The sequence below is a fragment of the Oncorhynchus tshawytscha genome, unplaced genomic scaffold (assembly GCF_018296145.1).
Source record: "Oncorhynchus tshawytscha isolate Ot180627B unplaced genomic scaffold, Otsh_v2.0 Un_contig_4572_pilon_pilon, whole genome shotgun sequence".
NCBI lineage: Eukaryota > Metazoa > Chordata > Actinopteri > Salmoniformes > Salmonidae > Oncorhynchus > Oncorhynchus tshawytscha.
The window spans coordinates 475,741-500,810 of NW_024609806.1; the positions used below are offsets into that span (position 1 = coordinate 475,741).

Genomic DNA, 25,070 nt, shown 5'->3' on the forward strand with positions numbered 1-25,070 from the left:
TCTCTCTCTCTCAATACGTACTGTATACCTCCTCCTCTCCCCCCTTTCTTTTTCTGTGTCATACATTTTTTCATCTGCCTGTCCTTCTCTTCCTCCAGATCCCTTACTCTTCTCTCTGCTCTGTCTAGTTGAGATCCTCCTCCTGGTCTTTGATAGGCTGTCTAGTTGAGATCCTCCTCCTGGTCTTTGATAGGCTGTCTATCTCGGTGACAAACAGCTTCTCCTGTCCTGACTGTTATCTGTTCAGCCATTTTAAATCAAATGTTTTAGATACATGCTTTGTAAACAACAGGTGTAGACAAACAGTGAAATACTTCCGGACTCTTCCCAAAAATGCAGAGAAATAAAAGATGAATAATGGAAAAGTAATAATAAATACACAATGAGTAATGATAACTTGGCTATATACACAAGGTACCAGTACTGAGTTGATGTGCAGGGGTACAAGCTAATTTTTGTATATATTTTTTTATTTGACCTTTTATTTAACCAGGTAGGCTAGTTGAGAACAAGTTCTCATTTGCAACTGTGACCTGGCCAAGATAAAGCAAAGCAGTTCGACACATGCAACAACACAGAGTTACACATGGAATAAACAAAACATACTTTTCTACTGTATTATTGACTATGTGCAAATGAGGTAAGATTAGGGAGGTTAGGCAATAAATAGGCCATGGTGGCGAAGTAATTACAATATAGCAATTAAACACTGGAATGGTAGACGTGCAGAAGATGAATGTGCAAGTAGAGATACTGGGGTGCAAAGGAGCAAGATAAATAAATACAGTATGGGGATGAGGTAGTTGGCTGGGCTGTTTACAGATGGGCAATGTACAGGTAGGCTATGTGCAGTGATCTGTGAGCTGCTCTGACAGCTGGTGCTTAAAGCTAGTGAGGGAGATATGAGTATCCAGCTTCAGAGATTTTTGCAGTTCGTTCCAGTCATTGGCAGCAGAGAACTGTAAGGAGAGGCAGCCAAAGGAAAAATTGGCTTTGGGGGTGACCAGTGAGATATACCTGCTGGAGTGTGTACTACGGGTGGGTGCTGCTATGGTGATCAGTGAGCTGAGATAAGGTGGGGCTTTACCTAGCAGAGACTTGTAGATAACCTGGAGCCAGTGGGTTTGGCGACGAGTATGAAGCGAGGGCCAACCAACGATAGCGTACAGATCGCAGTGGTGGGTAGTGACAAAACGGATGGCACTGTGATAGACTGCATCCAATTTGCTGAGTAGAGTGTTGGAATCTATTTTGTAAATTACATCGCCAAAGTCGAGGATTGGTAGGATAGTCAGTTTTACAAGGGTACGTATGGCAGCATGAGTGAAGGATGCTTTGTTGCGAAATATGAAGCTTAATTTTGGATTGGAGATGCTTAATGTGAGTCTGGAAGGAGAGTTTGCAGTCTAACCAGACACCTAGGTATTTGTAGTTGTCCATATTTTCTAAGTCAGAACCGTCCAGAGTAGTGATGCTGGACCGGCTTTGTACATATAACTAGGAATAAAGTGACTAGGCAACAGGCTAGATAATAGACAGTAGCAGCAGCGTACAGTATGTGAGGAGTCTAAGTTAGTGGAAAAACAGTCAATGCAGATAGCCAAATAGCTAACTGGACTAACTATTTAATAGTCTTAAGGCTTCGGAGGTTGAAGACTTGGTGCAGTGGTACTGCTTGCCATGCGGTAGCAGAGTGAACAGTCTCTATGACTTGGGCGGCTGACAATTTTTATGGCCTTCTTCTGACACTGCCTGGTCTAGAGGTCCTGGATGGCAGGGAGATTGTCCTCAGTGATGTTCTGTAGCGCCTTGCGGTCGGATTACAAGCAGTGACGCAACCAGTCATGATCTCAATGGTGCAGCTGTAGACCTTTTTGAGGTTCTGAGGCCCCATGCCAAATCTTTTCAACCTCCTGAGAGTGAAGAGGCATTGTTGTGCCCTCTTCACAACTGTTGGTGTGTGTGGACCATGATAGATCCTTAGTGATGTGGACACAGAGGAACTTGAAGCTCATGACCCACTCCACTACAGCCCCATCGATGTGAATGGGGGCTGCTCTGCCCTTCATTTCCTGTGGTCCATCATCGGCTCCTTGGCTGACGTTGAGGGAGAGGCTGTTTTCTTGGTACCACACTGCCAGGTCTCTCTGATCTCCTTATAGGCTGTCTCATCAGGATCAGGCCTACCATAGTGGTATCGTCAGCAAACTTAATGATGGTGTTGTAGTCGTGCGCGGCCACAGGGAGTACAGGAGGGGAATAAGTACGCACCTCTGAGGGGTCCCCGTGTTGAGGGTCAGTTTGGTGGATGTGTTGTTGCTTACCCTCACCACCTGGGGGCGGCCCGTCAGGAAGTCCAGGATCCAGTTGCAGTGGGAGGTGTTCAGTCCCAGGGTCCATAGCTTAGTGATGAGCTTGGAGGGCACTAAGGTGTTCGTTCCTCTTGTCCAGGTAGGAGAGGGCAATGTGGAGCTGTTAGGGAGGTTTGTGAATTGGTGAGGGTCCAGGGTGTCTGGGATGATAGTGTTGATATGAGCCGTGACCAGCCTTTCAAAGCATTTCATGGCTGCAGGTGTGAGTGCTACGGGGTGATAATCAATTAGACAGGTTACCTTGGCATTCTTAGGCACTGGGACTATGGTGGTCTGCTTGAAACATGTAGGCATTACAGACTGGGTCAGGTAGAGGTTGAATATGTCAGTGAAAACACTTGCCAGCTGGTCAATGCATGCTCTGAGTAAGTGTCCTGGTAATCGTGGGATTACACCTTGAGTGGGGATTACGGCCATAATCCCTGCCAATCCCAGTGGATGACCATGGTCGGGTGCTGTTCTGATGGGGGTTTTAAGAGCAGAGCAGAGTGATTGGTGGGAGCAGGCTGGAGTCATAGCGGCTGTTTGTAGTCTGGCTGCAGTCTAGGCAGGGAGAGGAAGACCACCAGTGGATTGTGAGGCATGAAGGTCGAGATGTAGTTGACTAATCTGTTTCTACTGGACTGGAAGGAATCTAGGAGCATGTCGTGGCTCTTCTGGGCCAGAAGGATGGTGCCAGGACTCCTGTTGTGTGGAGGGGACTTGGTTATGTAACTGTTGTTGGTGGGGGGGGTTTGTTACCGTGGGCTACTGGCAGTTCAGTATCTCCAGTTGAGTGTGTATGTCCGGGACGCAACGTGCTAATAGGTAGTGTGACATGGTTCTCTGTGTCTGTAGAGAGTTTGACTGCAGCCATTGATCCTGCTTTAGATTGCTGCTGAGCCGTGAAGAGCTGTACTGACAGCTCTCCCTCACCCCACGCACACTCACTCTAACCCCACACACCCACCTAGCCCCTCCCCACCAACCAAGGGACTCTCCTCCTAGCCCCTCCCCACCAACCAAGGGACCCTCCCCCGGACTTCTCTCTCTCCTATTGGGTGTGTGTGAATGAGAGTCATTGTGTGAGGCACACTCCTGCCCTGGGGGCCGCCCACTGCTGCTGGCTGCTCTGCTTCTTTTTCCCTGGAGCTGGAGCTCAGAACAGATGCAGAGCCACCCCCATCCTGACTGTCAGTCTGTACCCTCCTGGGTCCCAGCAGCAGCAGGAAGAGGAGTAGGGGGAGGAGGGGAGTGGAGCACAGCGGCCGTGTCCTCCTCGTTGGGCGGCTGCCGCCGGCGTCTGTTACCCAGCACTGGGCGCTACGTCCTCCAGCACACACCACACGGCTCACCAGAGGAGACCGAGGCTCTGTGGGAGCCCGGACTAGGACCAGGACAGGGGGACACAGTCAGACACACGGCAGCGGCCATGGAAGTGGAGGAAGGGAGCCGGGGTCCGGGAGGAGGGATAGGGCCAGGAGATGTAACGGTCCACAAGACCAAGAGAGGGGAGCGGAAGAGGCAGGAGCTACTGGCCTTCGCCCTGAGGGTCAAGTTGGGGAGCAGGAGAACGTTACTCTGGAAGCCTCTAAAACTGTTGGCTTCCTGTCCACAGATCACCACTTCTCCTCTGGTACGGCACAGCACCCTGAAAGACTGCCCCTCCGAGAAGCAGAGCTCCTATGACAAGATCCACAACTTCAAGGTGAGATGGTTTGTTTGATTGAACCTTTTTAAAGGAGGATGTAGTGAGGTACTGGGAGGGAGGGAGGGAGGGGTGAGATTCGACTGCTTTAGGACCTCTGTAGGAGGTCTGCCTCTGTAGATTCTTTGTTCAAAGCTCTGTTCGAAGCTCTTTCACCTCAGGAAATGATTCCATTCCTACACGCAGGTCTGCTTGTCCATGCAGGCTCTGGGAGATTAAGTTCTGTCAGGTTGATCTGAAACTTAAAAGTGACGTTCCTCAAAGTGACAAAGTAACCGATTTCAATGACTCTTTTTATCTGCTTAGTGAGCTGCCTACCTGTCACTAGACTGGCTACCGGTTAGGTACCATTATAACACAGAGACTGATGTTATTCATCATCATGTGCTTTCATGATGAAAGCTGTCTTGTGGGCACGTGCAGCTGTCAGCCATATGTCTAAATCTATCGACTTGCTTCATGGATATGGCATATGTTTTAACCCATTAACGGCTGTGAACATTGATTGGCTGAGATTTTCGAGCACTTTAACCTCTTTGTTTCATCTTGATTTTCAAAAACAGAAATACAGTTGATATATTGAATACAACAAATGATTTTGCGTGAGACCAACACAAACTTGGCAGTAAACCTAACCAGTATTTTTGACCTCTCAGCTTCATCAAATCTAAACATTTCAAACAGAAAACCAGAGAAAATTAACAATGACAAATGGTTTGATGAAGAAAGCAAAAACCTAAGAAAGAAATTGAGAAACCTGTCCAACCAAAAACATATACCCAGAACCTGAGCCTTCACTATGGTGAATCACTAAAACAATTGAAGAATCCATAGACTCTTCGAATACCCTAAACAAACAACAACACAGAGTTATCTATGAAATGAAAATGAATGGGTAAATCACTTCTCCAGTCTTTATGGCCCTACAACAAAGAACAAACAGCAGAAACATGATCAAATACACATTTTAGAATCAACTATACAAGACTACCAGAACCCACTAGATTATCAAATTACATTGAATGAACTACAGGACAAAATACAAACCCTCCAACCCAAAAAGTCCTGTGGTGTTGTCCTCAATGAAGTAGCCGAGTGGTTCGAGCGTTGGACTAGTAACCGGAAGGTTGCAAGTTCAAATCCCCGAGCTGACAAGGTACAAATCTGTCGTTCTGCCCCTGAACAGGCAGTTAACCCACTGTTCCTAGACCGTCATTGAAAATAAGAATTTGTTCTTAACTGACTTGCCAAGTTAAATAAAGGTAAATTAAATAAATAAATGAAATTTATAAAATATGCAATCCACAAATTCCAATTGTCTATACTTAAACTCGGGTTAGGGAGGGTTTGGCAGGCAGGGATTGGTGCGGCTGGATTCCGGGTTGGATGTGCATTGTGTCAAGAAGCAGTGCGGCTTGGTTGGGTTGTGTTTTGGAGGACGCATGGCTCTCGACCTTCGCCTCTCCTGAGTCCGTACGGGAGTTGCAGCGATGAGACAAGACTAACTAATTGGATACCATAAAATTCGGGAGAAAAAGGGTTAAAAAACAATTTAAGACTAAAATAATGGTGTTCCAATAAAGATCCGGTTGCCAGGACCACAAATTCCATCTAGACACCGTTTCCCAAGAGCACACAAACTACAGGTCCCTCGGCCTTAACATCAGTGCCACAGGGAACTTCCACAAAGCCTTCAATGCCACCAAAAGGAAATACAAATTCGACATACCAATTAGGATCTGGCTAAAAATACTTAAATCAGTTATAGAACCCATTGCCCTTTGTGGTTGTGAGGTCTGGGGTCCGCTCACCAACCAAGAATTCACAAAATGGGACAAACACAAATATCCTCTGTGTACAATGTAAAACACCAAATAATGCATGCAGAGCAGAATTAGGCCAATATCTGCTAATTATCAAAATCCAGAAAAGAGCCATTAAATTGTACAACCAGCTAAAAGGAAGTGATTCCCAAACCGTCGATAACAAGCAAGCTGGTCCTGGGGCTCTGTTTGCAGACCCCACAGAGCCCCAGGACAGCAACACAATTCGACTCAACCAAATCAGAAGAAAACAAAGAGACTTTTTTGATACTTTGGAAAGAATGAACAAAAACAACAGGGCAAACTAGAATGCTACTTGGCCCTAAACAGAGAGGACCCAGTGGCAGAATACCTGACCACAGTAACTGACCCAAAATGTAGGAGATCTTTGACTATGTACAGACTCGGTGAGTATAGCCTTGCTATTGAGAAAGGCTGCCGAAGGCAGACCTGGCTCTCAAGAGAAGACAGGCTATGTGCACACTGCCCACAAAATGAGGTGGAAACTGAGATGCACTTCCTAACCTCCTGCCCAATGTATGACCATATTAGAGAGACACACTTCCCTCAGATTACACAAACCCACAAAGAATTTGAAAACAAATCCAATTTTGATAAACTCCCATATCTATTGGGTGAAATACCAGTGTGCCATCACAGCAGCAAGATTTGTGACCTGTTGCCACAATAAAAGGACAACCAGTGAAGTATAAATATAACCCATATTTCTGTTTTATTTATTTTCCATTTTGTACTTGACATTTTTGCAAATAATATGACATTTGTAATGTCTTTGTATTGTTTTGGAACTTTTGTGAGTAATGTTTACTGTTAATTTTTGTTTATTTCACTTTTGTTTATTATTTGGTTCACTTGCTTTGACAATGTTAACATACGTTTCCGATGCCAATAAAGCCCTTAAATTAAATTGAGAGCGAGAAAGCGATCTCTCCTCATGGGCACCTGAATACATTCCTGCCATTGTGTCTCAGGTTTCAGTGAGCCTGCAGGGTAGAATGGCCTCCTAACCTCCAGCTCTCCAGCCCAGTGTCTGGTCCCATTTCAGAACAACAAACCACCCGGCTGCTCAGCACCTGTCAATAGCCCTTATCTGTACTGTTTTATCAATCTAACGTAACCTAATAACTCTTTAGTGAAGTGGTCGGTGCAGGCTTGCGTGTGTGTGAACATGTTTGCATGTATCCAGCAGCCCGGGCAGGAACAGATGCCAGACACTTCGTAAATCCTTTTAATCTGACTTGTATACACAGTCACTCATTGGACTTGGGGTCCCTCCCTCCCTCCCACTGTAGACTGGGCTTGGGGTCCCTCCCTCCCTTCCACTGTAGACCGGGACCAGAGACCAGGGCTGAGTTCCAAATGGCACCATATTCCCTAGATAGAGGACTAGTTTCACCAGGAAAAAGTAGTGCACTATATAAGGTATAGGGTGCCATTTGGGACCCAAACAAGTATTCTCTGCCTTACTGAAGAGACATTCCTCTGTCATTACTAAGCACAGTGTGAAGAGCTGTGGCACATCCAGGTAAACAAGTATCCCTCTATTTTGACATGGTGTAATATTTACTTCCCAAGCCAGAGCAGCCCATAGGACAGTAAGCCACGTCTGACCCAGAGCAGCCCGTAGGACCGTAAGCCACGTCCGACCCAGAGCAGCCTATAGGACAGTAAGCCACGTCCGACCCAGAGCAGCCCATATGACAGTAAGCCACGTCCGACCCAAAGCAGCCCATATGACAGTAAGCCACGTCCGACCCAAAGCAGCCTATAGGACAGTAAGCCACGTCTGACCCAGAGCAGCCCATAGGACAGTAAGCCACGTCCGACCCAAAGCAGCCTATATGACAGTAAGCCACGTCTGACCCAGAGCAGCCCATAGGACAGTAAGCCACGTCCGACCCAAAGCAGCCTATATGACAGTAAGCCACGTCTGACCCAGAGCAGCCCATATGACAGTAAGTCACGTCTGACCCAGAGCAGCCCATATGACAGTAAGCCACGCCTGACCCAGAGCAGCCCATATGACAGTAAGCCACATCCGACCCAGAGCAGCCCATAGGACAGTAAGCCACGTCCGACCCAGAGCAGCCCATAGGACAGTAAGCCACGTCCGACCCAGAGCAGCCCATAGGACAGTAAGCCGCGTCTGACCCAGAGCAGCCCATAGGACAGTAAGCCGCGTCTGACCCAGAGCAGCCCATATGACAGTAAGCCACGTCCGACCCAGAGCAGCACATAGGACAGGAGTCTGTTTCTGTAGTGTGAGGCAGCTTGATGTGTATGTACACCCCCTGGACAGGATGCTAATATTCTCTCCCCTATGAGAAACCATTGTGAAACCTCCATTTTGATCTAAGAAACAAAAGAGCTGATGAACAAATACAGAATGTGTAGTTTGGACGACAACATGATTCATTGTGTGTGAATCTCTGTCAGCCCATCTGATCTGCCCTGGGTCCCACTCACCTACAGTAACCATCTGACCTGCCCTGGGTCCTACTCACCTACAGTAACCATCTGACCTGCCCTGGGTCCCACTCACCTACAGTAACCATCTAACCTGCCCTGGGTCCCACTCACCTACAGTAACCATCTAACCTGCCCTGGGTCCTACTCACCAACAGTAACCATCTAACCTGCCCTGGGTCCTTCTGACCTGCCCTGGGGCCTACTCACCTACAGTAACCATCTGACCTTCCCTGGGTCCCACTCACCAACAGTAACCATCTAACCTACCCTGGGTCCTACTCACCTACAGTAACCATCTGACCTGCCCTGGGTCCTACTCACCTACAGTAACCATCTGACCTGCCCTGGGTCCTACTCACCTACAGTAAACCATCTGACCTGCCCTGGGTCCTACTCACCTACAGTAAGCCATCTGACCTGGGTCCTACTCACCTACAGTAACCGTCTAACCTGCCCTGGGGCCAACTCACCTACAGTAAACCATCTGACCTGCCCTGGGTCCTACTCACCTACAGTAAACCATCTGACCTGCCCTGGGTCCTACTCACCTACAGTAAACCATCTGACCTGCCCTGGGTCCTACTCACCTACAGTAAACCATCTGACCTGCCCTGGGTCCTACTCACCTACAGTAAACCATCTGACCTGCCCTGGGTCCCACTCACCTACAGTAACCATCTGACCTGCCCTGGGTCCTACTCACCTACAGTAACCGTCTAACCTGCCCTGGGGCCAACTCACCTCCAGAAATACAATGAATGAAAAAATTCACAGATCTTGTGTGTTTGTCTGTTTGCGTATATGTGTGTGTGATTTTAGAGTTATAATGTTTGTTCAGTGTGGTATGTGTGATTTAGAGTTATGTTTGTTTACTGTGTGTGTGTGATTTTAGAGTTATAATGTTTGTTCAGTGTGGTATGTGTGATTTAGAGTTATGTTTGTTTACTGTGTGCGTGTGTGATTTAGAGAGTTATGTTTGTTCAGTGAGAGCGAGAAGGTGTGGCGTGTGTGTCTTCCAGACTCTAATCTGTTGCTGTGTTGTCTCACCCTTTTCATAGGTTCATACTTTCCGAGGGCCTCACTGGTGCGAGTATTGTGCCAACTTCATGTGGGGCCTCATAGCCCAAGGGGTCCACTGCTCAGGTACCCTCTTCCATTCAGACATCCCAACACTGCTCACTGCTGACCTAGCTACCATCACCTTTCATGGGTACTTCATTACATTAGAGTACCATCCCAAATATCACCCTATTCCCTATGTAGTCCACGTGTGTAGGGCTCATAGATCAGAACCCTAAAGTTTTACAGGGAATAGGATGCAATTTGGGATGAAAGCCTACAGAAAATAACTCCAATCCCTGATCAGACCCTCGGAGTCCTGTTAACATCCCTGATCAGACCCTTGGAGTCCTGTTAACATCCCTGATCAGACCCTCGGAGTCCTGTTAACATCCCTGATCAGACCCTTGGAGTCCTGTTAACATCCCTGATCAGACCCTCGGGGTCCTGTTAACATGTTCAATAAATCATCCATGTAACCAGGCTTTGTCTCATTTTATCCCCCGTGTTTACCACAAATAAACAATTGACTTCCAAGTTTTGATTTATTTCAAGAATTCACGTTTGATCAAATATCAATCAATTTGGACTGATCAGACATCTCTGTCCGGTTGGGTTTCATGTCATGTGACTAATGTCATGTGACTAATTGTAACACATGAGATATCAAACTTGAAATGCCTAATAATGTACTTATTTTTAAATGCTATGACAATAAAAAGGGTATTACAATATTACGTCTAAGCCTGGATCATGTCATGGAATGTAGAGTCCAGGAAATGTGGTCTGTTCCATATAAGTCAATGGTTGGATGAGGCCTGTGAAATGTGGTCTGTTCCATATAAGTCAATGGTTGGATGAGGCCTGTGAAATGTGGTCTGTTCCATATAAGTCAATGGTTGGATGAGGCCTGTGAAATGTGGTCTGTTCCATATAAGTCAATGGTTGGATGAGGCCTGTGAAATGTGGTCTGTTCCATATAAATCAATGGTTGGATGAGGCCTGTGAAATGTAGTAATTTAGCATTCCTCAGTGACACCTGGGACAAACCAGTTCCCCCTGTGACTATGGCTGTCAACTATTTATAAACAAGACAGACGCTCACAGAGAGCTTAGAAGGTGCATCAATGGGACACACCCAGTCAAACAAGGACATCCAAATACTGTATTCCCAAAACTGCAACAAGGCTGGCTGTGCTGGCTGGCTGTGCTGGCTGGCTGTGCTGGCTGGCTGTGCTGGCTGGCTGTGCTGGCTGTGCTGGCTGTGCTGGCTGTGCTGGCTGTGCTGTCAAATCAAATTTTATTGGTCACATACACATGGTTAGCAGATGCGAGTGTAGCGAAATGCTTGTGCTTCTAGTTCTGACAGTGCAGCAATATCTAACATGGTAATCTAAAAATTCCACAACTACCTAATACACACATCTAAGTAAAATAATGGAATAAGAATATATAAATATATGGATGAGCAATGATGGTGGCATAGGCAAGATGCAATAGACTGTATAAAATACAGTATATGAGTAATATTAACGAGGAATGCAAGATATGTAAACATTATTAAAGTGGCATTCTTAGTGACTGGTGATCCATTTATTAAAGTGGCCAATGATTGAGTCTGTATGTAGGCAGCAGCCTCTGTGTTAGTGGCTATTTTAAAAGTCTGATTACCTTGAGATAGAAGCTGTTTTTCAGTCTCTCGGTCCCAGCTTTGATGCACCTGTACTGACCTCGCCTTCTGGATGGTAGCAGGGTGAACAGGCAGTGGCTCGGGTGGTTGTTGTCCTTGATGATCTTTTTGGCCTTCCTGTGACATCAGGTGCTGTAGGTGTCCTGGAGGGCAGGTAGTTTGCCCCCGGTGATGCGAGGGGAAGAACGCACCACACTTTGGAGAGCCTTGTGGTTGAGGAAGGTGCAGTTGCTGTACCAGGCGGTGATACACCTGCAGTTTGAAGGTTTTAGGTGACACGCCACATTTCTTCAGCCTCTTGAGGTTGAAGAGGCGCTGTTGTGCCTTCTTCACCACACTGTCTGTGTGGATGGACCATTTCCGTTTCTGTGATGTGTACACAGAGGAATGTAACTTTCCACCTTCTCCACTGCTGTCCCATTGATGTGGATAGGGGGTGCTCCCTCTGCTGTTTCCTGAAGTCCAAGATAATCTTCTTTGTTTTGTTGACGTTGAGTGAGAGGTTGTTTTCCTGACACCACACTCCGAGTGCCCTCACCTCCTCCTTGCAGGCTGTCTCGTCATTGTTGATAATCAAGCCTACTACTGTTGTGTGGTCTGCAAACTTGATGATTGAGTTGGAGGTGTGCATGGCCACGCAGTCATGGGTGAACAGGGAGTACAGGAGGGGGCTGAGCACGCACCCTTGTGGGGCCCCATTGTTGATGATCAGTGAAGTGGAGATGTTATTTCCTACCTTCACCACCTGGGGGCGGCCCATCAGGATGTCCAGGACCCAATTGCACAGGGTGGGGTTGAGACCCAGGGCCTCCAGCTTAATGATGAGCTTGGAGGGTACTATGGTGTTGAATGCTGAGCTATAGTCAATGGACAGCATTCTTACATAGGTAATCCTCTTGTCCAGATGGGATAGGGCAGTGTGATGGCGATTGCATCGTCTGTGGACCTATTGGGGCGGTAAGCAAATTTGAAGTGGGTCTAGGGTGACAGCTAAGGTGGAGGTGATTATGATCCTTGACTAGTCTCTCAAAGCACTTCATGATGACAAGTGAGTGCTACGGGGCAATAGTCATTTAGTTCAGTTACCTTAGTCTTCTTGGGTATTGGAACAACGGTGGCCATCTTGAATTATGTGGGGACAGCAGACTGGGCTAAGGAGAGATGGAATATGTCCGTTAACACGCTAGCTGGTCTGCGCATGCTCTGAGGACGCGGCTAGGGATGCCGTCTGGGCTGGCAGCCTTGCGAGGGTTGACTTTTGAATGCCTTACTCACGTCGGCCACGGAGAAGGAGAACCCACAGTCCCTGGTAGCAGGCCGTGTCTGTGGCACTGTATTATCCTCAAAGCGGTCAAAGGTGTTTAGTTTGTCCGGAAGCAAGACGTTGGTGTCCGTGAGGTGGCTGTGGTTTTCCTTTTGTAGTCCGTGATTGTCTGTAGACCCCTACCACATATATCTCGTGTCTGTGACTCCACTTTGTCTCTATACTGACATTTTGCTTGTTTGATTGCCTTGCGGAGGGATTAACTACACTGTTTGTATTTGGCCATATTCCCAGTCACTTTTCCATGGTTAAATGTGGTGATTTGCGCTTTCAGTTTTGCGCGAATGCCGCCGTCTATCCACAGTTTCTGGTTAGGGTAGGTTTTAATAGTCACAGTAGATACAACACCTCCTATACACTTTCTTAGAAATTCACTCGAATCAGCGTATTTGTCGATATTACTCTCTGAGGCTACCCGGAACATATCCCAGTCTGCGAGATCAAAACAATGCTGTCTGGCCGTGCTGTCTGGCCGTGCTGTCTGGCCGTGCTGTCTGGCCGTGCTGTCTGGCCGTGCTGTCTGGCCGTGCTGTCTGGCCGTGCTGTCTGGCCGTGCGGTGCCGCTGGCCGTGCCGCCTGGCCGTGCCGCCATGCTTTCTTGATCGCTTTGTAATGGAGATCCTTTTTAAGGAGGTTTTAACCCATTTCAGTGCTTCAGTACATAGGGAAAATATCACAATACTGTTCATATCATTCCAATCCTGAAGTTAAATTGAGTGAAAAGGGACACATGTAGCTGTCCTTGGAGCTTCCTGCCAGATAAAAGGATGTAATATTTAGGGTTGCAAAGCTACCAGTAAGTTACCATATTGTCCATGAGTATCTAGTAGATAGACCATATGGTTGAAGAGAGAACAGCATAATAATGCAAAAAGCATCTAATCAACGATGGCATTATTTTCAATGAACTGTGACACTCTATTTACTATTAACTTTTGTCACAACTGCCACCAGTTTTCTTTCTTTTTACTATTTTCTACATTGTGGAATAATAGTGAAGACATCAAAACTATGAAATAACACATGGAATCATGTAGTAACCAAAAAAAGTGCTAAACAAATCAGAAGGTATTTGAGATTCTTCAAAGTATCCACCCTTTGCCTTGATGACAGCTTTGCACACACTTGGCATTCTTTCAACCAGCTTCATGAGGTAGTCACCTGGAATGCATTTCAATTAACAGGTGTGAATTTCTTTCCTTAATGCATTTGAGCCAATCTGCTGTGACAAGGTATGGGTGGTATGCAGAAGATAGCCCTATTTGGTAAAAGACCAAGTCCATATTATGGGGAGAACCGCTCAAATAAGCAGAGAAAAGACAGTCCATCATTAATTTAAGGTCAGTCAATCAGGAACATTTTAAGAACTTTGAAAGTTTCTTCAAGTGCAGTCGCAAAAACCATCAAGCACTATGATGAAACTGGCTCTCATGAGGACCGCCACAGGAAAGGAAGACCCAGAGTTACCTCTGCTGCAGAGGATAAGTTCATTAGTTAACTGCACCTCAGATTGCAGCCCAAATAAATACTTCACAGAGTTCAAGTAACAGACAGACACATCTCAACATCAACTGTTCAGAGGAGACTGTGTGAATCAGGCTGAATTGCTGCAAAGTATCCACTACTAAAGGACACCAATAATAAGAAGAGACTTGTTTGGGCCAAGAAACACAAGCAATGGACATTAGACTGGTGGAAATCTGTCCTTTGGTCTGACGTGTCCAACATTTGAGATTTTGTCTTTGTGAGATGCAGAGTAGGTAAACTGATGATCTCTGCATGTGTGGTTCCCACCATGAAGCATGGAGGAGGAGGTGTGGGAGTGTTTTTCTGGTGACACTGTGATTTATTTATAATTCAAGGCACACTTAACCAGCGTGGCTACCACAGCATTCTGCAGCGATACTCCATCCCATCTGGTTTGCGCTTAGTGGAACTATCATTTGTCTTTCAACAGGACAATGACCCAAAACACACCTCCAGGCTGTGTAAGGGCTATTTGACCAAGAAGGAGAGTGATGAAGTGCTGCATCAGATGATCTGGCCTCCACAATCACCCGACCTCAACCCAATTGAGATGGTTTGGAATGTGTTGGACCGCAGAGTGAAGGAAACAAGTGCTTAGCACACGTGGAAACTCCTTCAAGACTGTTGGAAAAGCATTCCTCATGAAGCAGGTTGAGAGAATGCCAAGAGTGTTCAAAGCTGTCATCAAGGCAAAGGGTGGAAACTTTGAAGAATCTCAAATAAAATACAAAATATATTTTGATTTATTTAATACTTTTTTGGTTACTACATGATTCCATATGTATTTCATAGTTTGATGTCGTCACTATTATTCTACAATGTAGAAAATAGTAAAACTAAAAACCTTGTAATGAGTACAGTAGGTGTGTCCAGACTTTAGACTGGTACTGTATGTCACACTGAAACCCTAATATGGTACCAATGGTATTCACTAAGTTGCTGGTTTATATTTAGGATCAACAGCGTTGTCATTCTGTTTGCGGCAGGGTAGCCTGGTGGTTAGAGCGTTGGACTAGGAACCGGAAGGTTGCAAGTTCAAATCCCCGAGCTGACAAGGTACAAATCTGTCATTCTGCCCCTGAACAAGGCAGTTGATCTGGCCTCTTTTTTTGGCCACTGTTCCTAGGCCGTCATTGAAAATAACAATTTGTTCTTAACTGACTTGCCTAGTTAAATAAAGGTAAAATAAAAATGAGTTTATATATTTTTACAGGTAATAAGGACACACAGAGAGCTAGAGATAATTACAGACACCAACCACCCTTTGCAACCCTAGTATTTATGAACACCACCTAATGATTCTACTGATCAATAATGTTGTATCCTAGTGAACTTGTTGAAATGTTTGTTGGCTGAAAAACAGATCCGACTGTATTTTTATAACGAGGCAAGCCAGTTTAGAACAATTCTTATTTACAATGACTGCCTATCGGGGAACAGTGGATTAACTGCCTTGTTCAGGTGCAGAACGACAGATTTTTTTAACCTTTGTCAGCTCAAGGATTCGTTCCAGCAACCTTTCGGTTACTGGCCCAACGCTCTAACCACTAGGCTACCTGCCGCCCTATACTTCACTGGTGCAGTGAAGTATAGGGTAGAGACACACTATAAATACATTACAGACATTTACAACGTAGCAAGACTGTAGCACAATTGAGGCTAGTTGACCAGTAGACAAGTAGGTTCGGAAAGTCCCTAAACTGCGATAGACACAGGGTTCTATTATGGCCTGGATACAATCCTGACATGGACTAACGTGGCTGTTTTTCTCTGTAGACAGATGGTTTGTTGTTCAGATATTAGCCATGCTTATAAGCCCCAGGCAAACACTGGTGTCATCAGACAGCCCTGTGCCCTATGGGAATCAGAAGAGACTTCTTTAGTACTTCCAGTTGTATCTGAAGCAGTCCTCTAACACACAGAGATACACAACTGATGACTGGCTTTCTATCCTCATTGTCTCTCTTCCTCCCTGTCCTCATCTCTCTTCTCTCTCTCTTCCTCCCTATCCCCATCTCTCTCGCTCTCTCTCTCGCTCTCTCTCTCTCTCTCTGTTTCCTCTCTCTTCCTTCTTATCTGGCATGCTTAGCTTGTCTTCTTCCTCCCTATCCCATCTCTTTGTCTGTCTATCTCTTTCTCCATCTTTTTCTGTCTGACAGTCTCTCTCTGTTTTTTTCTCTATTTTTAATCTGTCTGTATCTGAGAATAAGGAACCCCAGTCAGCGGACCAGCAATAATGCTGGGTATTTCTTGGTAGTAACAACGCCACTATCAGTGATGAATGATTTAGCTGGATGTTCTTATTGAGTCAGGGAGACTCCCAAGTACAGTATGTTTATAGGCAGGCAGAGAAACCTCAACCTAGGTTACATTCCTGTGGCATCTCCCAGAGAGGCAGCTTGCTCTCTTCGTCACGGTGTGTGTGCAGGCCAGACCGGGACAGTGATGCCACACAGAGAGGTGGTGCTCCGCTCTCTCACCCCCAGCTGTCCAACAGCCTCTGCTGTGACGTGGCCCACCATGGCATATTGAAGCAGCCTGGTCTTACCGTAGCTGGCTGGGCTTTCTCTCTGAGATTGGGATAATCCCTGTACTACTTGTTGTCTCTAACCCCTCTGTAATGTTACATGTTGTTTTAGAACAAGTTGACCAGAATCATGTCAGATTATAAGATTGGAATCAATCCTTTCTGTATGTGTGTGTATTTTAACACTGACTAACCACCTCTCTGACCTGTGGTTTTCAGACTGTGGGCTGAACGTACACAAGCAGTGTTCCAAGCTGGTGCCCAGCGACTGTCAGCCAGACCTGCGCAGGATTAAGAAGGTGTTCAGCTGTGACCTCACTACCCTGGTCAAGGCCCACAACACCACACGGCCCATGGTGGTGGACATGTGTATCAAGGAGATAGAACTACGAGGTACCGTTTAGAATGTTTCTGTGACATTTAAGCCAGGTGCACCCTGCATGTTGTTAGCTAAACTGAAAGAATATTCAAATTTCAAGGTGAAAATGGATGTCTGTGATATGGTCTTGTGTGGCTCAGTTGGTAGAGAATGGGACTAGCAACGCCAGGGTTGTGGGTTCGATTCCCACGGGGGACCGGTACTTTAATGTATGCACCCACAACTGTAAGTTGCTCTGGATAAAAGCATCTGCTAAATTACTAAAATGTATTGGCTTTCTTGGACCAGGGTTAAGGAGGCTCCTAAATGAAGTGCTGTGTAAACCAATCTTTTAAATTAGCATCAAATTCAATCAATCAAATGTATTTATATATCCATTTTTACATCAGCAGATGTCACAAAGGGCTTATACAGAAACCCAGCATAAAACCCCAAACAGCAAGCAATGCAGATGTAGAAGCACAGTGGCTAGGAAAAACTCCCTAAAAAGGAGTATTTGTCCATTTGAAATGTGTTGAACTACTCTCAAAAGGGTTATTTCTAAAATACAGTATATATAATAGACTTAATCAACATTTGAATCAAAATATGTCATTTCCCCAAAGTACTGTAATCTGCCTCGAGGCTCCATTGGTTGAAATAAAGGCCACCCTTGTTGAATAATTTTGTTGATCCAAAGAGCTTGTTGAGTTTATTTAGTAGAGACTGCATGGGGTGAAAGAGGGTACAGAGAGTAGAGATAACCAGCTCTCTGTGTTGCTGCTTGCAGGTCTGCAGTCTGAGGGCCTCTACAGAGTGTCTGGCTTCTCAGAACACATTGAGGACGTGAGGCTCGCCTTTGACCGAGGTTTGTGTTAACTTAATTTCCTTTGCCTCAGGGCTTAGGTCTGGTTTAAAGGTTATGAGACATGAAAGTCCATAGGTTGAAATGAAAAGCACATGAGCACAGGAAAGCCGTATCAGACTGCCGGATGTCGTTATGTGAGGTGTAAAGGGCAATTATGTTGCATTGTGGTAATTGTAGTGAATATACTGCAGTCTGGTCGGTACATAATGTGTCTGGTGTGTCATCTCTGCAGATGGCGAGAAGGCAGACATCAGTGCCAATGTGTATAACGACATCAACATCATCGCTGGAGCTCTGAAGCTCTATCTGAGAGACCTGCCCATTCCAGTCATCACATTCCATGTGTACTCCAAATTCATACTAGCTGCAAGTACGTACGCCCAAACTTATTCCCACAATTAGCTCAATGCACCTTGGGTCTCCAGCGCAATGACTGACTGTGTACTGAGCTAAAGGCTAGGCACTAGCTTGGGGAGCTAAGGAAAATGTTCAGGTCTGTGGCACGGTTATTTATCAGGTGAATGTAACTAACAGTGGTACTTCCTCCTGGTAGAAATGCCCAACCCAGACACCAGACTGGAGGCCATCCATGAGGGACTGCTGCTGCTCCCACCAGCCCACTACGAGACCCTACGCCACCTGATGATGCATCTCAAGAAGTGATGAAACACACACTGCATCTGATCTTCATGGGGTTGAATCAGTGATGTAGTCTTACATACACATATGTTGTTTCTCACCTTTCTGACTAATATAATAATCATCTTTCTCACAGGGTCACCATGTTTGAAAAGGACAATTTCATGAATTCTGAGAACCTGGGGATTGTGTTTGGTCCGACGTTAATGCAGCCGCCTGAACAGAACGCCCTGGCCACTCTGAACGACATGAGGCATCAGAAACTCATCATACAGCTCCTGATAGAGCATGAAGACGTCTTGTTTTGAAGGACTGGAGCCCTGTCTGTTGCTGGGCAGGATGGGCTGGAGCCCTGTCTGTTGCTGGGCAGGAATAGGATGTTTGATTTATTCCATACCAGAGGAATCTCAAGCCATCATGTCTGTCATCATATGAAGTGTCAAAATTCCCAAATGTTTCTATTGTGGTCAGATTTGAGCATCCATTACTTCTCTCCCATAAGCATGAGTGTTGGAGTTGAGTCTGTGGTACGTCAGTCAGACATCATGTCTTGTTACAGTAAGGTCAAAGGTTGTCACATCCTGCCATATTCTCCTTAAGAGGAACAAGGTACTGGATACATCCCAAATGGCACCCTATTTTCATTACTTCTGAACAGGCCCCATAGGGCTCTGGTTAACAGTAGTGTACACTATATAGTGAGTAGGGTGCCATTTTAGAAAAAGCCATTGATTCCAACATTTCCACACACCTTTCATGGCGTCAAGTAGCCTAGCGGTAAGTGTTGGGCCAGTAAACGAAGGTTGCTGGTTTGAATACCCGAGCCGACAAGGTTAAAAATCAGGTTGAGTGCCTTTGAGCAAGGCACTTAACCCTAATTTGCTCCAGGGTCGCTGTACTACCATGGCTGACCCTGTAAAACAACACATTTCACTGCCCCTTTCCGGTGTCTGTGACAATTAAAGCATGTTCCCATAAATCCAGCATCATCACACTAACACATTCTTCTTGGTTGATGTCTGTCTGTATAGTGATGGTCTGCTCAAGTGTGTTCGTTGTGTGCTTCTTGGTCAATGAGTCTCATGACTCAGTAACTGTGTGATCCTGTAGGGTGAGATATGGATGGATGGTCTATGTATGAAGCACTGTGCTGATCCATTTATTTTGTGAAGATTTCTTTGTTTTCAGCATCATGTGCTTTTTTCCCCCTGAAACTGACAGGTTGTCAAGGATCTGCGATGTGTTCCATTGTCAAAATACAACAAAACCCTAAAGGAATTGGTAAACAGAGCAGGTTAAACTTGTAAGGAAATGCTTAGAAACATATTTTGAGTGGCGCGGTTGAAGTTCCATCTGCAACTGTTTGCTGGTACTATAAAAATAGGCTGAGTTATAGTGTATGGTTTGGTTTGGGTGAAATGTGTGTGAGCCTAAATGTTTACAGAACTTTTGAATCAAACTTCTCATTCTTTTAAATTGACACATGGAATTAGTATAGTAATTAATATAATATATATATTAATATTCATACTTTAGTGGAATACCATTGGGTAATATATGTATATACATATACACACACTGAACAAAAATATTAACGCAGCATACAACAATTTCAACAGAATTGACTGAGTTACAGTGCAAATAAGGATATCAGTCGCAATAACTGAATTAGGCCCTTATCTATGCATTTCATAAGACTGGGTGGGCCTAAATCCTCCCAGGCCTACCCATGGGTGCTCCCCTGCCCAATCAGAATTAGTTTTTTTCCCCACACAAGGGCTTTATTACAGACAGAAAGACTCCTCAGTTCAATCAGCTGTCCGGGTGGCTGGTCTCAGACGATCCCGCAGGTAAAGAAGCCGGATGTGGAGGTCCTGACGTGGTTACACGTGGTTGTGAGGCCAGTTGGACATACTGCCAAATTCTCTAAAATTATGCCTGCTTATGGTAGAGAAATTAACATTAAATTCTCTGGTGGACATTCCTGCAGTCAGCTTGCCAATTGCACGCTCCCTCAAAACCTGCGATATCTGTGGCATTGTGTTGTGACAACTGCACATTTTAGAGTGAACTTTTATAGTCCCCAGCACAAGGTGCACCTGTGTAATGATCATGCTGTTTAACCAGCTTCTTGATATGCCACACCTGTCTGGTGGTTGGATTATCCTGGCAAAGGAAAAATACTCACAGGGATGTAAATAAATTTGTGCACAACATTTTAGAGAAATAAGCTTTTTGTGTGTATGGAACATTTCTGGGATCTTATTTCAGCTCATGAAACCAACACTTTACATGTTGCGTTTATATTTTTGTTCAGTAAAAGCTACTCGTAGACTGCCAAACATCTAGTATGGGTAAGGACTAGACCTCGTAGTGTTCTGCCTCTATTTGACACATACTAAAGTCAGGAAACATAAAGTGTAAATGTTCAGACTATAAAACTGCCTGGAGCAGCTATAGGTGTTGTGGAGCTCGCCTTCTCCAAACAACGTCATGGCGACAGAGTTTACACATTCTCTGTTTTCCATTATTGATAATAATTGAAATCCTTTCTACGATTCCATTTTATTAAAAGTATTTTTGTGATGGGTGCAATTAAGATTGTAATTTATCAAATGCTGATTTATTAAAAGGATGTAAAATGACATTTTGCTCAATCTTTTATGTGTACGTTTAGGATAGGCTACAATTCAATTGCTCAAAGCAATGTCTGCGTCATGGTGCAATGCAACGACAACACACACGTACTCTACCACACCTTCAATAGGACAACGATGGCTCAATAGCGCTGGTGCTGAAGAGAGCAACAAGGGTGGACGCCCTGTACCTGAGGGTACACACATGGAATGTGTCTCAAATGGCACCCCATTCCCTCTATAGTGCACTACTTTTGAACAGGTTCCATAGGACTGTGGTCAACGGTAGTGCACTATGTAGGGAATAGGGTGCCAATTTGGGACTCAGACATGATTAGTCACCCTGTTTCTAAATGTAAGGGTGTGGAGGACTTTGCATGTATTGTTTCTTCTGTGTGTCTAGTTCTCAGATACTGTGTTACTCTGGCTGTCAGGTCAGGTATTCTTCCTGCAGGCTTCCAGGGAGGTAACTTCTCTCCCAGTTTTATGTGAACCAATCAGGTGTGCATGGGTGGGGTTTTGTTTGTAGGCGATATAGACAGCTGTATTCCGATACCTGCAACATTTGTTGCCTTTCAGTGACAAGGAATACATCAGAGGTCAGTTATTTACAGTCGTTTTTCTACTTAAAACATTGGCCTTCGTGTAGATTCAAGCCTTGATTGGATGTTGTAAATTGAGTCTTCCAAGTGGATGCAGCTGTAAACAACTTGGAATCTACACGGTCTTAGAAGGTCTGTGTGCGGGTCATGTTGTCCTCAGCCGAGGACTAACCTCACGTTGAACCCCCTTGGAGATACTAAAGGAGACACCAGAGGGCTGAAAACATACAGGTGAGTTGATGGCAGGTGTATGACATATTATCCATCATAGCTGATCACAAACGTATAGCATGTTTACATGACAGCTCTATGAACATGACTTCCTATATGTTCTATTATTGATATCATTTTTATGGCATGATTGATTCTTTTTTCTCAATACCAGTTTGTCTATATTGACATACACTAATGTATCTTGCAGGTGAAACTTAATGGTCCAGATATGGCAGCGCCTGTGAGATACCCTTGGTGGAGAGCATTTGTGACAAGGAAGAGTATTCCAACAACCCAAGAATCTGGTGAGACCCAACCTTCTGGGGAGAAGATGTCTCCTATCTCCTCCAAATCTACCCCGGACTCAAAGGGAAAGGAAACCTTTCCAGATGCAGAAACCTTTGACGATGCAGAGTTTGAGCCAATGTTCAATGAGAAAACCTGTAGACGGAATCTCAAAGTTTCACGTTCTGGACGTTTTAAGGAGAACAGAAGAGTACGGGGGACCATACCTGACAATAACAACTTCAGTGGAAGTGTTGCTGCGACTGCTGTTGCTAAGTAGTCCAGGCTACATCATGATCTATCTACCTGCCAGACTGCAACCTGTTATGGAGCATGGAGCATTGATGATGAAATATGAATATATTATATTTTTTTAAAGATATAACTTTCATAATGTTCATCAATTGCGCCTATCACCAGGTTAATATATTAGATATACACCTAATTCATAATATGTTTAGGCCAATGAAGCATGGATACGGAATAGTTATGAAGTATCAAATAATTGTAAAGAATGATTTCATAATCATTTTATAGTGAATTCGGGAAGTAGCTCCGTCCGGGACTCAAACCAGGGTCCGGTAACTGTCAAGCCAAGACCTTAATGCCAAGAGTTCTGGGTTAAGGTTACAATATTACCACCTTCCTTCAGGAGAGTGTCCCCACACTTCTCTATACCAAGTCTCTCTCATGTGTACACGCCTCTCAAATGGGCTCACGGGCACCATCCCACTTCACTAGGTGTGGGTTAAGGTCTCCTACAATATCGATTTTCAAGTATGTTTTCATATTTCATACACACACAGCCGAAAGCACATGATATCTAATGTTACAAATATATCCAGCCAGGGTCAATTACTTATTTTGTCATTTGTTTAAATTGGTTTTTGTGTGTTTGTTTTCTTGACATGAAGGACTTGAGGTGGTTTGATATGAAGAACATGAGGTGGTTTGATATGAAGGACTTGAGGTGGTTTGATATGAAGGACATGAGGTGGTTTGATATGAAGGACTTGAGGTGGTTTGATATGAAGGACTTGAGGTGGTTTGATATGAAGGACTTGAGGTGGTTTGATATGAAGGACATGAGGTGGTTTGATATGAAGGACATGAGGTGATTTGATAAAGGACTTGAGGTGGTTTGATATGAAGGACATGAGGTGGTTTGATATGAAGGACATGAGGTGGTTTGATATGAAGGACATGAGGTGATTTGATATGAAGGACTTGAGGTGATTTGTAAAGGACTTGAGGTGGTTTGATGAAGGACTTGAGGTGGTTTGATATGAAGGACATGAGGTGGTTTGATATGAAGGACATGAGGTGGTTTGATATGAAGGACATGAGGTGATTTGATAAAGGACTTGAGGTGGTTTGATATGAAGGACTTGAGGTGGTTTGATATGAAGGACATGAGGTGGTTTGATATGAAGGACATGAGGTGATTTGATAAAGGACTTGAGGTGGTTTGATATGAAGGACTTGAGGTGGTTTGATATGAAGGACATGAGGTGGTTTGATATGAAGGACATGAGGTGATTTGATAAAGGACTTGAGGTGGTTTGATATGAAGGACTTGAGGTGGTTTGATATGAAGGACTTGAGGTGGTTTGATATGAAGGACATGAGGTGGTTTGATATGAAGGACATGAGGTGGTTTGATAAAGGACTTGAGGTGGTTTAATATGAAGGACTTGAGGTGGTTTGATATGAAGGACTTGAGGTGGTTTGATATGAAGGACTTGAGGTGGTTTGATATGAAGGACATGAGGTGGTTTGATATGAAGGACTTGAGGTGGTTTGATATGAAGGACATGAGGTGGTTTGATATGAAGGACATGAGGTGGTTTGATATGAAGGACTTGAGGTGGTTTGATATGAAGGACTTGAGGTGGTTTGATATGAAGGACTTGAGGTGGTTTGATATGAAGGACTTGAGGTGGTTTGATATGAAGGACTTGAGGTGGTTTGATATGAAGGACTCACATACAACCAAACTTTATTTAGATCATGTTGGATTAATCTGATTCTGTTCATACTGTACTAGGCTACCTAAGGTCTAGTATGCACTAATGCAGTGGTTCCTAACCATTTTTTGGTTACTGTACCACCAACTGAATTTTGCTCTGCCTAGAGTACCCGCTCATGTGTATTTGACCAGTAAACCTATGGTCTCATGAGTCTTCTCAAGTACCCCTGTGGATAGACCAGGTACACCCAGGGGTCTTAGTACCACTGGTTGGGAACCACTGCAGTAATGAACTCTTACAGAGGATGTGAATGAAGGATATGCCAGCATGTACATTAGCTAGTGTTCAGGAGATTGTAAGATTACATTTAGTTGTTTACATCACATAATACTTTAAATGTAAAAACAAAAAAAAAAAAATCTGTATTTTGTACTGCAATGTACACACAAACGCGCACACTCACTCAGGAGTTACATATGACGTTAATACACCTTTGTTACATATTTATTGTGGATAATATATTTACTATTTAGTCACGATCTCAAAATATCTGTTTTGAATGGACTATGCCTTCTGTCATCATTGTTACCAGTCTACTAAAGGTTTACTTCAGAGATGTACATGAAGAGAAAATGGCTACAATATTGTAAATAAATGTGTAAATATGTTATCTGGTTTACTTTGTGTTTTATTTTCACTTCATAACAGATATGGTGAAGAAAGCTAAATACATCTTAATGTCTAAATACATCTCAAATCAAATCAAATGTTATTTGTCGCACATACATATTTAGCAAATGTTATTGCGGGTATAGCAAAATGCTTATGTTCCTAGTTCCAACAGTAATATCTAACAATCCAAAACTATACACACATCTAAAAAGTAAAATAATGGAATTAAGAAATATATACATATTAGGATGGAAGTCTAAATACATCTAGAAGTCTAAATACACCTAGAAGTCTAAATACACATAGAAGTCTAAATACATCTAGAAGT

General features: G+C 44.4%; 1 protein-coding gene and 1 long non-coding RNA gene across 4 annotated transcripts in view; both read left to right on the forward strand.

Annotated features, from left to right (window-relative positions):
• Positions 1 to 19,844, forward strand: part of chn2 (chimerin 2) — a 48,942-nt gene extending 29,098 nt beyond the window's left edge. The window contains exons 7-13 of the mRNA XM_042318512.1: positions 3,970 to 4,059; positions 9,431 to 9,515; positions 16,719 to 16,892; positions 17,648 to 17,725; positions 17,958 to 18,095; positions 18,279 to 18,384; positions 18,501 to 19,844. Coding sequence (XP_042174446.1) covers positions 3,970 to 4,059; positions 9,431 to 9,515; positions 16,719 to 16,892; positions 17,648 to 17,725; positions 17,958 to 18,095; positions 18,279 to 18,384; positions 18,501 to 18,672 — 843 coding nt within the window. The 3' untranslated portion in view covers positions 18,673 to 19,844. The remainder of the gene's footprint in view (positions 1 to 3,969; positions 4,060 to 9,430; positions 9,516 to 16,718; positions 16,893 to 17,647; positions 17,726 to 17,957; positions 18,096 to 18,278; positions 18,385 to 18,500) is intronic.
• Positions 19,845 to 21,452: 1,608 nt separating this feature from the next.
• Positions 21,453 to 24,740, forward strand: LOC112225199. 3 transcript variants are annotated; one of them, XR_006082933.1, is made up of 3 exons: positions 21,453 to 21,833; positions 22,024 to 23,332; positions 23,376 to 24,740. It is a non-coding gene; the product is annotated as an uncharacterized LOC112225199 (long non-coding RNA). The 3 variants fall into 3 exon arrangements; XR_006082932.1 differs by having other exon boundaries at positions 21,456 to 21,833; positions 22,024 to 23,308; XR_006082934.1 differs by having other exon boundaries at positions 21,457 to 21,833; positions 22,024 to 23,308; positions 23,470 to 24,740.
• The last annotated feature ends 330 nt before the right edge of the window (positions 24,741 to 25,070 follow it).